Here is a 14208-nt window from a genome sequence, read left to right as displayed (position 1 = left end):
GGTCTCGCTTCGATAATCGAAATCGTTCATTTCATAGAGCTCGTCGTGTAAAACAAGTATACCAAAAATCAGCTCGATCGGATATCATTAAGTACCTCATCCGAACATTATTATCTTGAAACGAATGGATCCGAAACACTAGATAAAATCTACTATTTTTTTGGTACACTTAATAATTTCAAGATAATAATGTTCGGATGAGATACTTAATGATATCCGATCAAGCTGATTTTTGGTACACTTATTCTGCACAATGAGCTCTACGAGATGAACGATTTCGATCATTAAAGCGAGACCGGAATAATGGGGATTCACTGTGCACAACAAGCTGTGCAGCACGGGGTTGCACAGCACGCTCCTCCAGTCCATCCAAAACCCTAGAATTTAATAGTTCTTAATGAAAACTTGCAAGATTGGATCAACTACCTACACTTACCTATTGAGCTAATGTTTTGAAATTATTTGAATTTAATAAATAGTTCATATTATTCTTGCCGAACTCAGAAGTGAGCCCCACACATCACATATATGTATATTTTCGGTACGAAAATGATACACCCACCGCCCACCAACCACTGCTCCGCCCACCGCATGCTTACCGGGCCCACTCCGGCCACCGGACGGCCGATCCGAAACGTTCAAAAATTCTATAAAAAAAAACCGAGTGGGTCCTCGAGAGAATAAACGGCATCACACGTGTGTAAGTGCTCGAACCAATCTTCCATTTTTTAATGGCTTGGATCATCTGATTTTTGGAAGTTCTGATCGAGCACTTACACACTTCGGATGCCATTTATTCTCGCCTGGGCCCACTCGGTTTTTTTTTATAGAATTTTTGGACGGTTTGGATTGGCTTTCCAGTGGCCGGAGTGGGCCCGGAGAGCGTGAGGTGGGCGGAGCAGTGGGTGTATCATTGTCCTTTTCGGTACCCAGCATTAAGCTCGTAGAAAAATCACAGGTATAGCACTTATCAGTTTAAAGTACACACCCTTGAACTTGCCAGCTTTTTGGTACAGCAGTGCAATTTGCAAGCATTAATGACTAAACTGCTTCATTTTTTTTTTCCTTCTAAAAAAAACACACACTAAGTTTTTTGCCTCCATACACAACGGTTCAAACACAACTTGATTCACAACCGCTCACATACCAAGACTTTTTGTTTTGTTTTTTTTATCCGTAAACTTTTAAACTTCTTTAGCTAAAGAATCTAGCTTGTCGGCAGTCCCTTGCACCGTGGAGTTGGCTAATTTTGGCTCGTATTGAGTTAATTTTTATAATCGGAACAGTTCATGTTGTAGAGCTCGTCCAAAACTATAACGACGTCATAAATCATGCTAATTGGATACTTGGTAATACCTAATGGGAGTGAATTTTTGCTTTATTAAATTAGGCTTGATGGGTTTGATTCAATGTGGCAACATCCATTTTCAGAAACATAAATGTATTATGATAAGGTATTAAACAGTGTTTAATTAGCATGATTTTTGACATGCTTGAAGTTCTCAATGAGCTCTACAACATAAACGTTTTCGATCATGAAAATAAACGCAGCACAAATCGATAATTGGCCGAATTCACGGTGCAGTCTCCGTAACCCATAAGGGGACTGGCCACAGGCAAGCTCCCTTACCTACATCCCATTCCAAGCACCACCGGTCCAGCGCTAGTGTTTTGACACGTGTCATGAAGTAACTGGTTAGATTTGGAAGAAAAAGCAAATTGGGTCATGTGATTTTACTGTATCTTTTAGGAGTAATAAAACATAGGGAAAGAATCATCATCATCAATAAAGCTAAAAATACCCCGCCGTCTTATCTTACCAAGGAAATTATTCAAATTAGCAACAACTTGCGTTCACTCCACCCCACTCTCTCTCTCTCTCTCTCTCTCTCTTATATAAACAGTACTGTAGCACCACCAAAATGAAAATCAATCCTAATATATTGCCCCAAAAACTCTCCAAAGTTTTCAGTACCACTTCACCTCTCTCATTCTTTTTTCTCTCTCTCTCTCTCTCTCTCTCTCTCTCTCTCACACACACACACACACACTCTCTGTCTCTCTTACACTTTTGCTGGTCCTTTTTCCTTACAATGGAGTTGGGAAGCATTATCAAATTCCTTGAGAACAAGACCATTTTGGTCACTGGTGCCACTGGCTTTATAGCAAAGAGTATCATCTCCCCCCCTCTGTGTGTGCGTGTGTGTGTGTGTACACTGATGGTTTTGCCAAATAACATATGGTTTCTATGAATGTAGTTTTTGTGGAGAAGATACTTAGGGTTCAGCCAAATGTAAAGAGGCTCTATCTTCTTCTCCGAGCTGAAGATGCTAAGTCAGCCTCACAAAGGTTCCATAATGAGGTAATTAATCTCAAGCATAAAAGTACGTAGCTTCCACCAAATTACTAAAAAAAAGCATAAGTAGCTTTCCAGTTTTTCCAAGACAGAATATTTGAACAAAATCCATCACTGTCACACATCTTAACTTCCATTTAATTAATTGGATAGTTACCGAAATTAACGCACGCCACTTGATGGATCGACCAAATTAACTCGGACCTCGGCCGGCACTTATTAATTTATGATATGATACACCAAATAGAAAAATAGCCGTAGGGGATCAAAATTGCGTAATCTCAATTTGAAGTCCTTTTAATAGTGTATAGATATTTGTGATATGGTTGGAGTACTATAATTAACTTAATTACCGACTATTTAATTGTTGTAGGTCATAGCTAAGGACTTGTTTAGAGTCCTGAAAGAGAAACTGGGTGAGAATTTGAATCCCTTTATTTCGGAAAAAGTCACTTTAGTCCCTGGTGACATTACTTTTGAGAACTTGGGCGTGAATGACCCTAATTTGGCGGAAGAGATGTGGAAGGAAGTTGACATTGTAGTGAATTTGGCTGCAACAACCAATTTTGACGAAAGGTATGCGCTCTACTATTTTCATTTCATTTTATTTTGGTTTGATCGACGGCTACGATTTTTATCGATTTGTTCTCATAATATACTTACCAATGAAAGATTTTGTTTTTCTATGTCTATTTTTGCGTAGATACGATGTTGCGTTGTATCTCAATACATTTGGAGCTATGAATGTTATAAACTTTGCAAAAAAATGTGCAAATATACAGCTGCTCCTCCATGTATCCACAGGTTAGTAAAGTCCCTCCAGTTATATGCCATTAAGGGAACCAATAAGTAACCCCGATTCAGAGGAATAAATAACCAATTGATGCTTTTGGCAAGGATTGGGCCCTCGCCTCCCCTATGGAAATGTATAAGGGGATCGGGGTGCTTCGCAGCGCTATTGAGCAGTTGATCCGATCGTTCATCTCGGCACGAACGGTTCGGATCTAATTCAAGCACATAAAAAATCTGAATCGTCCGGTGCTCGGATTATGATCCGAGCCGTCGATTGTCGAAATGAACGATCGAATTGAACGCTTGACACCGCTGCCAAGTGTGGGTGCTTGGCAGCATCCCCGGGTGCTGTACGGATGCTCAATTAAGCTACACCCAGTTGCGCTAGATTTTTCAGGCCTCTGCGTAGGCCTTCTATTAATTATGATCAGAGGCATCACTTTCATGCATGTGTACACATTTATATTACAAATTTAATTTCACTTCAAAAAAACTACTTCTCAACTAGTAAGAGAACCTCATTTAGATAAAAAGGCCTCTTAAAAAAGATCTTTTTGGCACAATTGATTATTCCATAAGAGAAATCTCTCTCATATTTGATTTTACGAAAATACAAGAATATAATTGTATACACTAGAGACTAAGTATTTCTTAAAAACTTTAATATCTTAAATATATATACACACACACACACACACACACACATATATATATATATATATAATTCAAATAAAATCAAAATAATATACTAGGTCAAACATCAATGAGTTTGGCATCACACTCAGATTACTCAAGGCAAACTCGTACTCAAGTGTTGCCTTAGGCCTTCACTGAAATTGGGCTACCTCTATATGCTAGCTCTCTGCTCCTTCGCCTCTCTTTCAACCCCTTTAGGCTTAAGTTATATTTCAAAATTTATTCTTTTTTGGGTGTGTTGGAAATTCAACATGGTGTGAATGTGTGATTGAGATTGAGATTGCATTGATACATGAAGTAGAAATCTATGGGAACATAGGATCCAAAAAGGGCGTACCACTTGACAATTCCATCGATTATCATTTTTTTGTTGTCTTCTGCTACTCCATTACCATTATATATATATTTCTATCGAAAGAGTACTTTTGAACTTCTAAAATACTACTTCAACTGGAAAAAGAACCTCATTTAGGTAAAAGGCCTTCTAAAAAAGATATTTTTGTCACAATTGATCATTCTATAAGATTAATCTCTCTCATATTTTAGATCTTACGAAAATACTAGAACCGTATACATTAGAGACTAAGTATTTCTTCAGCAACAACTTTACATCTTAAAAAATAATAATAATTCAAATAAAATCAAAATAATATACTAGGTCAAACATCAATGAGTTTGGCGTCACACTCAAATTACTCAAGGCCAGCTCACACTTATAAGTCGCCTTAGGCCTTCAATAAAATTGGTCCACCTCTGTATGCTAGCTCTTTGCTCCTCCGCCTCTCTCTTTCAAGCCTTTTAGTTAGGTATATTTCAAGACATTCTTTTTCGGGTGTGTCAGAAATTCAACATGGTGTGAATTTGTGATTGAAATCGCATTGATACATGAAGTAGAAATTTATTTGAACATAGGATCCAAAGAGGGCGTACCACATGACAATTCCATCGATTATCATTTTTTTGGTGTCTTTTGCTACTCCATTACCATTATATATGTGTTTCTATCGAAAGAGTACATTTGAACTTCTAAAATACTACTTCAATTGGTAAAAGAACCTCATTTACGTAAAAGGCCTTCTAAAAAAGATCTTTTTGTCGCAATTGATCATTCTATAAGATTAATCTCTCTCATATTTTAGATCTTATGAAAATACTAGAATCGTATACAATAGAGACTAAGTATTTCTTCAGCAACAACTTTACATCTTAAAAAAAAAAATTCAAATAAAATCAAAACAATATACTAGGTCAAACACCAATGAGTTTGGCGTCACACTTAGATTTCTCAAGGCCAGCTCGCACTCAGATGTCGCCTTAGGCCTTCAATGAAATTGGGCCACCTCCGTATGCTAGTTTTTGCTCCTCCGTCTCTCTCTTTCAAGCCTTTTAATTAGGTATATTTCAAGACATTCTTTTTTGGGTGTGTACGTCGGAAATTCAACATGGTATGAATGTGTGATTGAGATTGCATTGATACATGAAGTAGAAATTTATTTGAACATAGGATCCAAAGAGGGCGTAACACTGACAATTCCATCGATTATCATTTTTTTGGTGTCTGTTGCTACTCCATTACCATTATATATGTGTTTCTATCGAAAGAGTATATTTGAACTTCTAAAAAACTACTTCAACTGGTAAAAGAACCTCATTTAGGTAAAAGGCCTTCTAAAAAAGATCTTTTTGTCACAATTGATCATTCTATAAGATTAATCTCTCATATTTTAGATCTTATGAAAATACTAGAATCGTATACAATAGAGACTAAGTATTTCTTCAGCAACAACTTTACATCTTAAAAAAAAAAAAAAAATTCAAATAAAATCAAAATAATATACTAGGTCAAACATCAATGAGTTTGGCGTCACACTCAGATTACTTAAGGCCAGCTCGCACTCAGATGTCGCCTTAGGCCTTCAATGAAATTGGGCCACCTCTCTATGCTAACTCTTTGCTCCTCTGCCTCTCTCTTTCAAGCCTTTTAATTAGGTATATGTCAAGACATTCTTTTTGGGTGTGCCGAAAATTCAACATGGTGCGAATGTGTGATTGAGACTGCATTGATACATGAAGTAGAAATCTATGGGAACATAGGATCCAAAGATGGTGTACCGCATGACAATTCTATCGGTTATCATTTTCTTGGTGTCTTTTACTACTCCATTATCATTATAGTATATGTTTCTATCGAAAGATTACATTTTAAGGGTTTTTTTTTTTTTTACACTAGAAGTTTGGTATGTTATGATGTTTGTTTTCAGAAATGGGACAAAGATTTTCGGATATCCCAAAATATAAACGGGGACATTTAAAATGGGTCAGAGGGAGTAATATTTCATTTTTCTTAACCCTAGTTATTTGATTAGGCTTGAAAATGGTAATCTATGTTTTCAGCTTATGTATCTGGGGAAAAGGCGGGGCTCATACTTGAAAACCCCTACCGCATGGGTGAGACGCTCGATGGAGGTGGTGGATTAGATATTGACGCGGAGAAGAAAGTCGTGGAGGAGAGATTGAGCGAGCTTCACACTAAAGAGGCAACAGATGCAGAGATTACAATGGATATGAAAGACTTTGGCATCCAAAGGTTTGATATATCCAACCTTCTTCAAAATTTTTTTAACGATGGTCAGGGTTATTAGGCCAGTTAGTTCACGTGCATATCAACTAATATCCTTCCTAGTTCGGTCAATGACAACATCCACGATGGGACATAGGGGAATTCTTGATAAACTATATTATTGCGGTCTGATTCCAAGAATCGAATCCTAATCGATAATTGTACATCAAGAGCAAATCCACCAACCAATCGGACTGCGGTTTCCAACCTTATTGATCATCAACTGTAAAAAAATGCATTACAATATGAATAGTCTTCGACTCTAGAAAAAATTAAAATAACATAACAAAAATTAAATAAATGGTGTTTGTCATTTGCACATGGAGTACGAAAAAAACTATAGTACATGATGTTGTACTTTTTCAATATAGTGCAAATATCATCTATTGCTAAGACAAACTCGACAAGGGATTCAAAATATTCAATAATTTCTCTAACATCAATTGAATATGGAAAAATTGAAGAAAATTAACCTTTTTTTCAATAAAGTTTGGGAAATCCACACAAAACATCAAATGATAAATGGTTTTTTAATGTTTCAGAAGTCCACCACTGCTCTAAATGAGAAATCCACGAAGTGCTGCCATCGGAAATTTGGAACTGAGAATCGAAAATAAAAAAGAAATCCACTACAACACTAATGCCGAGTATATATTTAGGTTAACTTGTTTTATTTTTAAGGTAAAGTTGTTTTAGGGTTGAAGTGTGTAGTTTTTTTTTTTTAATTACACTCTATCCTTTATATTATTTCACTTTGAATTTAGTTTTGAAATACTTGTCTGGATTTATCCTTTCTTAAAAAAATAGAGAATTTAGGACTAATACATAACAACAAATAAGATAAAAAATCTAGCAATGGCAAGACTATATAAGTTGAAGATAATATATTTTTTACATATAATAATTGTATTTTCTAAAATTCTGGTCGTAGTGGCTGTCGCCACTAGACCCTCTTAGTTCCATCATTCGTTGCTTGGACACCACGTGGTACCCACCCAGCACCATAAAATTTGTCCTAGATTATGCTGTAGGGAAAATTAGGCGCAGTATGCACTAGATATATATGTCATCTCCCTGTATACTAAAGACTACTAGAAGGAGCTGGAACTCTGTATAATTGGGCAGCCAATAAAAACATAGGGCTGCACCGTATATTTAGGCAACATTTCTTTGATCAAGAGTTATGTGATATTAATTAATTTAAGCCCTATACAACTATAAAGAATTTTCAAATATATCAATTAAGGGAGGGTTCTCAATAGTTTCTTGGATAATAAATTATTCTTACGAGAAAAGAAAAACAAAAAAGTCCAGAACCACAAACACATTTATTTATAAATAATATCGTAAGTGTTTGTGTAAATGTGTTTGCGGTTGCAGCAAAATTGAAAGAAAAAAAGAAGAAGAAGAGAGAGGCTTAGACATAAAAATTACACACTGGGTGGTGTGAAGAAATAGAAAGGGAAAAAACAAACAGTAGTGGAATTCTGTTGGCAATGGTCGAGTTAGGATTCGGATTCGGGAGTGACAGCATATATTCTAAGCCGAGTTAGGCTCACTTGTGTTCTTCTACATTTTTTCGTAGAAACGCGAAGAGGTATTTCTAGAATTTTAGATTTTGTTGTAGGCCTTTTTATTATATTGTTAGAAAGAACAAAAAGAACTTTCAGTCCAAATGAAAGTTCAGTGACACATTAATAATGTTATGTTCCGACTTGATCATTAATTCTCATGTTTTAAAAGCAAAATCTTTACATTAACTACGTAAAATATAAATTTGTCCGAATATCATTAATTAGGTACCTAATCCAATTATATTTTAGTGTGAAAGAAAAAAGAAAAGAAAAGTTTTATTTGAAGCTGGGGTGGGGTTCGCATCCACCCTGGCCACCCTTGCACACCTGTGATCACATGTCATCCATGGACTGTTTGAGTTTTGAACCCACCTAATTAAATGCGAGGTTATTAAACTCTACCAGAAAACCTGTACGAATTCATTAAATTAGAGGTGACCCTTTAGCCTCAGAGCTAGCTACCTAGCTAGAAGGCTCAAATTCACAAGATATGTTGTGATCTTTAAATTCAAACCACACATATTCAACTTGCATGTTTGTTTTATCTTATCCTAATGTATGCATGCATGGGTCACTCTCTTACGAAACGTAATACTCACTCTGTTTCAATTTACTTGTTTCAGTTCTATTTTAACTGAGTTTCAAAACTAATTACATTTTTAAATTTGTAGGAGTAATAAATTTTATATCAAATATGAATCTTATTTGATAGATCTCGATTTGTTTTATAATACAATGTTTTTAAAATCACCTAAAACATTATAAATTACAAGATATAATCAATTGAAAAGTGACACGAACTCTCAAAAGTGACAATTAAATTGGGACAGAGGTAATAACTCGGATTCGAATCTCAGTTCTTAATACATATAGTACTTTAGTAACGCACCCTCCTCCTATTTCCTTCCACACGGTTAAAGAAAGCGACATTCAACTTCTGAAATTTATTTATAGAAACATCAAGAATCAAGATTGTCCGGTTGTTAAGTTCAAAATTCTGGATGCAGTCAAGTTTTGCATAAACCGCCCTGAACAACCAATTGTAAAGAACGACGACAAGTAATTACCCCATATCTGCCCGTCACCATGCTTTTTCTTTCTTTCTTTTTTGTTTCCTCTTATACTCCAACATAAACTATAAACTTGATGTCCCATCATTTGGCATTTGTTTCGTAATCAGTAATGATTCTCACACAGATGTTTCTCATATATTGCACATATATTTTTATAGGGTCCATATCGAGGTCTCATAAAATGATCCGAATCGCTCATTTAAAATTTTTTTTTTTGGAGGGTCTCTTTAAAAAATCAGCTCCAAATGTTTTGCCTTACGAATTCTGAGAGAGCCCTAATCGATATTGGTTGGAGCTGATTCTTTACAGAAACCCTCCAGAAAATATTTTTTTATAAAAATGAGCGGTTTATATTATTTTATGGGACCTCGATATGGCTCCACAAAAATGTATGTGTGTATAATATGTGCAAGTAGCACGGTTGTTTCCTAATACCTAAGTTTTTCATTTCTTGACGAGGTCGGTCTGACTCAGAGGCAAGTGAGACTTCATTGTGCATTAAATTGGAATGGACAATATACACAAAGGTCTAGATCAAATGAGATGTTAAGGACCACTCGAAGGCTTGTTCGTTTTGACTTTTGAAGGAGGTTTAGGCCCGTTCCGCAATGCTAAATAAGTACTTATTTTTTAAGAAGACAATTTCAAGCTCAAAAATAATAGATTTATTGAAATATAAAAATATGCAACATGGATCTGTTTTGAAAGATCTCATTGAGATCTTTAATACGGTGAAAAAAAAAATTAAAAAATTATTTTTCATTTGCATTATTTTTTAGTTTGAAAATGTAAAATAAGTACTTATTTTTTCAAAAGATGTTCTGAAACGGGCTCTTAAATGAAGAGAAAGAGATAGAAAAAATATATCGAAAATTATGCGCAAGGGTTTTAAAGTCCCCAACCTAACAAGTCCCGGTGATTCAAATTACAACTCGATCTAAAGAAGACAAAATGTAGTGTGAAAGCTCTTCGTTACATCACTCTTTCTGGCGACAGATGTATCGGTTTTGTTGTTGGAATGTTCCAACAAAGACGTGAGGCGTTGGGCACCGCCAAGTAGTGCCTCCTACCTAGGGCACTAGCTAGTCAAATTGTCATTTTCGTATTAGGCGAGGAAATTAAAAAGGTCCAAAATTAGGACAACAGCCTCAATTTGAGAAAATTTTCGGACCCGGGTGGGTACCATATGTCTGTGTCCATGTGGTACACGCTCGTCATATTCGGACCGTTCAAAAATGTATTGGATGGTTCAGATTGAAATTCTCTCCCTCCTCTCACCTCTAATCTTTATCTCTTCTTTTTCTCTCTTCTTTTGGCATGGCCACGTGATACCCACCCGGCATTGGAAAATTTCTCCAATTTGACGCTGAGTAACTCTCCTTGTTACTGTTCACCTATCTCCCATTATTTTATTAGTTCTCTCTCTCCTATCCTCTCACTGTTCTCTGGAGCCCAAAAAAAAAAAGAAGAGAAAGGGGGAGAGATTATTTCTTTAATTAATAGTAGATGATTGGTAAAATGCCTAGTGTAAGTTGAAAAAAGAAAGATGACTAGCTAAACCAAATAATTATACTGTTCACTATAATTTAGCTAGGTATTGGTTGTGGATTCAATTACACATTTACACCACATTATTGCGCATGTACGAAAGGTTCAAAATTAACTAAATGTATATGTCTCATATGAATGTGTGGTTGCGTAGAAAGCAAGGCATGTGCTATCGTACAATGGTGATCTGCTAGACGACTGCGTAATTACTCAACCATTAATTTGACATCATTGATCGGCACAAATCCTATTAAATTGATCACCTCTCATAAATATCGGATCACAATGAGCACCAACTACCAATCGATGCCTCCCATAGTTGCGTCAAAACAAAACAAAATAGGTCGTAGTACACTTAATTTTTAAATAACTCAAAGGTTTGAGTTGCTTATGCACATATTTATCTAATTTTTGAGAGGCTAATCCTTTCGTTTACTAGTGTAGAGTCCAATTAAAATCGGAACAAGGCCTCGAATGAAACAGATTCTCAAAACTTAATAGCAATTAGGATATTTAATTTCGAACCCAGGAGGGGAGCAAATTTCTAAATCTTCGGCCTTAACCACTAGACTAACTCATTGTCCGTGCTGATTTTCTTGTTTCCATTGTTCCAGAGCAAGGAAGCACGGATGGCCAAACGCCTATGTATTCACAAAGGCAATGGGAGAGATGCTTTTGGGGCACTTGAAAGGAAATCTGCCGCTTGTCATCATCCGTCCGACCATTGTAACCAGTACTTTCAAAGAACCCTTCCCCGGCTGGGTTGAAGGTGTCAGGTAGCTAGACGTACAGAACTACCCTCTTAACTTTAGCATCCGTCCGTCCAGACGTGTAGCAACATTTTGTGATGTGATCAGGTTCTGAGACCGAGCTGGTGAAACAGAATCGATCAATACCCTACTTGTAATATACAGTACTATATAGGTTATGAATTTGATCTTTCATCATTAATCTATGATTCTTTTGTGCGATTACAGGACGATTGATAGCTTAGCCGTTGGATATGCCAAAGGGAAATTGAAATGCTTCCTTGGCGAGCCTGAATCCATAATTGATGTGGTGAGCAATCAAAACTACTTGCTTTCGTAATATTTTAGTACCTTGAGAGTCGAGGTGCATATAGGCTACTTCATAGAATATGACTTTGCGAGTTTCATTTTGTTTAACTCACCCCGATAGGTTGGTGAACACAACATTCTGTTTCTATTTCTATCGGTGATCACAATAGTGGGGTTCATTTTATCTGATTTGGACTTGTCCTGTTGTCTTAATCAACTATATTTACGGAATTTGTTTACCCAATTGTCTGGGTGGTGTGGCCAAAGTTACTTTCATCCCCTTTTGACAATCCCTTTCATCGATCTCCATCGTTTACGATGGTGAGAGGTAACTACCACAAAAAGTAAGGGATTATGCGATCATTCGCTAGACGTACGGTAATGACATATAGATATAATTCAACAGTATTCGACATGATAAATATGCACCTATGCGTACGTTGTCGCAGCCTGATTCTATCTTACTATATATACATACCTATGGCAGTTTATAACTTTATGTTGCGGTTTATAACTACAAAGATATCAATGACAAGCCATGAATCCTGCTTGAGTTTTTTCGTACATTAATCCTTCGTCGACCCAGATCTTGATCGAGCAATACATGTTCAGCCAAGATTATTATTGTATGTTTATAATATGCAGATACCGGCAGATATGGTGGTAAACGCAATGATGGTCGCCATGGCTGCAAATGCAAATCAACCTTGTTACCCAGATGATCATGATCAGATAGCAATTTACCAAGTGGGTTCTTCGGTGTCAAACCCGATAAGATTTACTTGTATCCAAGATTGTGGACTCCGTTACTTCACAAGTAATCCTTGGATTGGTAAAGATGGGAAGCCTATCAAAGTCGGTAAGGTCACAGTTTTGAGCTCCATGGATAGCTTCCACAGATACATGGCCATTCACTATTTGCTCCCACTAAAGGTCTGTACGTTTGCATGGGTTATATACTTTCGCGAGATTCGATATCGAGACTCGAGAGATATAGTACTTGAACATAGTAACTTGTTTGGTTGATATTTATCGGAACTTAATTGTTTTAAAAAAAAAAATTAGAAAGAAAAATGCTGAAAACAACCTACTAATTAAGATGTCAGGAAAATTGAAAGCGTGTCCGTTTGTGTGATAAAGGGGTATTGTAACATGTGAAATGCATGAAGTTTGTTGAAAAATGAGAATAATTTATCATTGTTTTGGCATGTTTTCATCTTATTGACAACCCAATTGGTGGTCAATGGTAGGACCAATTTGAAAAAGAACTAATTTTTGAGAAAACAAAACTATGTTTTTTGAATTCTCGGTAAACATTCTCCCTCTAAAAGGAAAGAAGATATAAAATGATGAGCATCTTAGTTTTTGAAATGTGGTTTGGGTAACAGTTTTTGGGAACTATCCAAAAGTACGAAAAATGAAGGCGGAAGTAGTAAGAAAATTATATTTTCTTTTGTCCCTTTTTAGCAACCAAACGAGACTTTACGTGAGTTATTCCTTCATTTTTGGTTTAATGGTCAGAAGTGTCCAGACCTACTCAACGAAACTCCCAATAGGAGAAATAGAATCATGTAATTCACCAATACGACTGAATACGACGCATGCCCTTGACTTCACTAATTATGTCCACATTCTTACCAACACCAATCTTGTTTCTTGTTTCTTTTTTAAATTTTACCCCTTTTCATTGTCTTGCAGGGATTAGAAATAATTAATATTGCATTCTGCCAATATTTCGGAGGAGTGTACCGTGATCTTCATCGAAAAATCAACTTCGTGATGCGGTTGATAGAACTTTACCAGCCCTACTTATTCTTCCAGGGAATGTGAGTATATAGTATGAGGCAAATTCACCACTTCTTCTTTCACATTATGCTAATTATTGGGGATGATTTTTTCGTTTCAGCTACGATGATATTAACACGGAAAAGTTGCGTATGGCAGCGAAAGACAGTGGCGTTGAGGTAGATGTATTTAATTTCGACCCGAAGAGGGTTAACTGGGAAGATTACTTCATGAATACTCACCTTCCAGGCATAGTAAAATACGTGTTTAAGTGATGAACAAAAGCATACAAATTATTGGTGTGATTTTAGGGAAGTTTTTCTCAATTGTATACTTTCATTTGTTTTAGAGGTGTTATTCGAATATGTTGCTGCAAAATGTATTGTGTACTTTCAACAAAAGTGTTGATTCAGTTGCCCTCAATAATGGCTGAAATAGATGCATTTGAATATACAGAGTTGCAATGTGCTTGTTTGTTTGCTTTGTAATCCTTTCAAACCACTCCATGTTTGGATCTTGAATAGTAGAGAGAAGAACTCCCCTGCGAAAAAATCTTTAGAGCCACCTATGCGTAAAAATCCTTTGGATTAGCAAAGACTGGTGGCGCTGTAGAGATTTAGTCCCGCGGTGCACAAAAGCTGGCCTCGGGACACTCTGTGTTACCAAAAAAAAAAGAAAGAGGAAAGATTGGGACACAAAATTTACT

General features: G+C 36.3%; 1 protein-coding gene across 1 annotated transcript; it reads left to right on the top strand.

Annotated features, from left to right (window-relative positions):
* Positions 1-1975: 1975 nt before the first annotated feature.
* Positions 1976-13953, top strand: LOC131312614 (alcohol-forming fatty acyl-CoA reductase-like). Its single transcript, XM_058340496.1, has 10 exons — positions 1976-2172; positions 2259-2362; positions 2730-2932; positions 3060-3160; positions 6239-6431; positions 11274-11435; positions 11637-11718; positions 12363-12650; positions 13416-13543; positions 13624-13953. The coding sequence occupies exons 1-10, from the start codon at positions 2094-2096 to the stop codon at positions 13775-13777; spliced, it is 1494 nt and encodes a 497-aa protein (XP_058196479.1). The 5' UTR covers positions 1976-2093; the 3' UTR covers positions 13778-13953.
* The last annotated feature ends 255 nt before the right edge of the window (positions 13954-14208 follow it).

This window comes from Rhododendron vialii, chromosome 13a, assembly GCF_030253575.1.
Source record: "Rhododendron vialii isolate Sample 1 chromosome 13a, ASM3025357v1".
In the NCBI taxonomy this organism is placed as follows: domain Eukaryota; kingdom Viridiplantae; phylum Streptophyta; class Magnoliopsida; order Ericales; family Ericaceae; genus Rhododendron; species Rhododendron vialii.
Note: the sequence above shows the minus strand (reverse complement) of the source record. Positions and strands in the feature narration are given on the sequence as shown.

Bases quoted from the DNA above. Each gene is read 5' to 3' on its own strand.
- LOC131312614 (XM_058340496.1), top strand. From the start codon at position 2,094: ATGGAGTTGGGAAGCATTATCAAATTCCTTGAGAACAAGACCATTTTG. The intron at 2,933-3,059 runs GTATGCGCTCTA...ATTTTTGCGTAG, and splicing joins ACAACCAATTTTGACGAAAG to ATACGATGTTGCGTTGTATC. The intron at 11,436-11,636 runs GTAGCTAGACGT...GTGCGATTACAG, and splicing joins GGCTGGGTTGAAGGTGTCAG to GACGATTGATAGCTTAGCCG.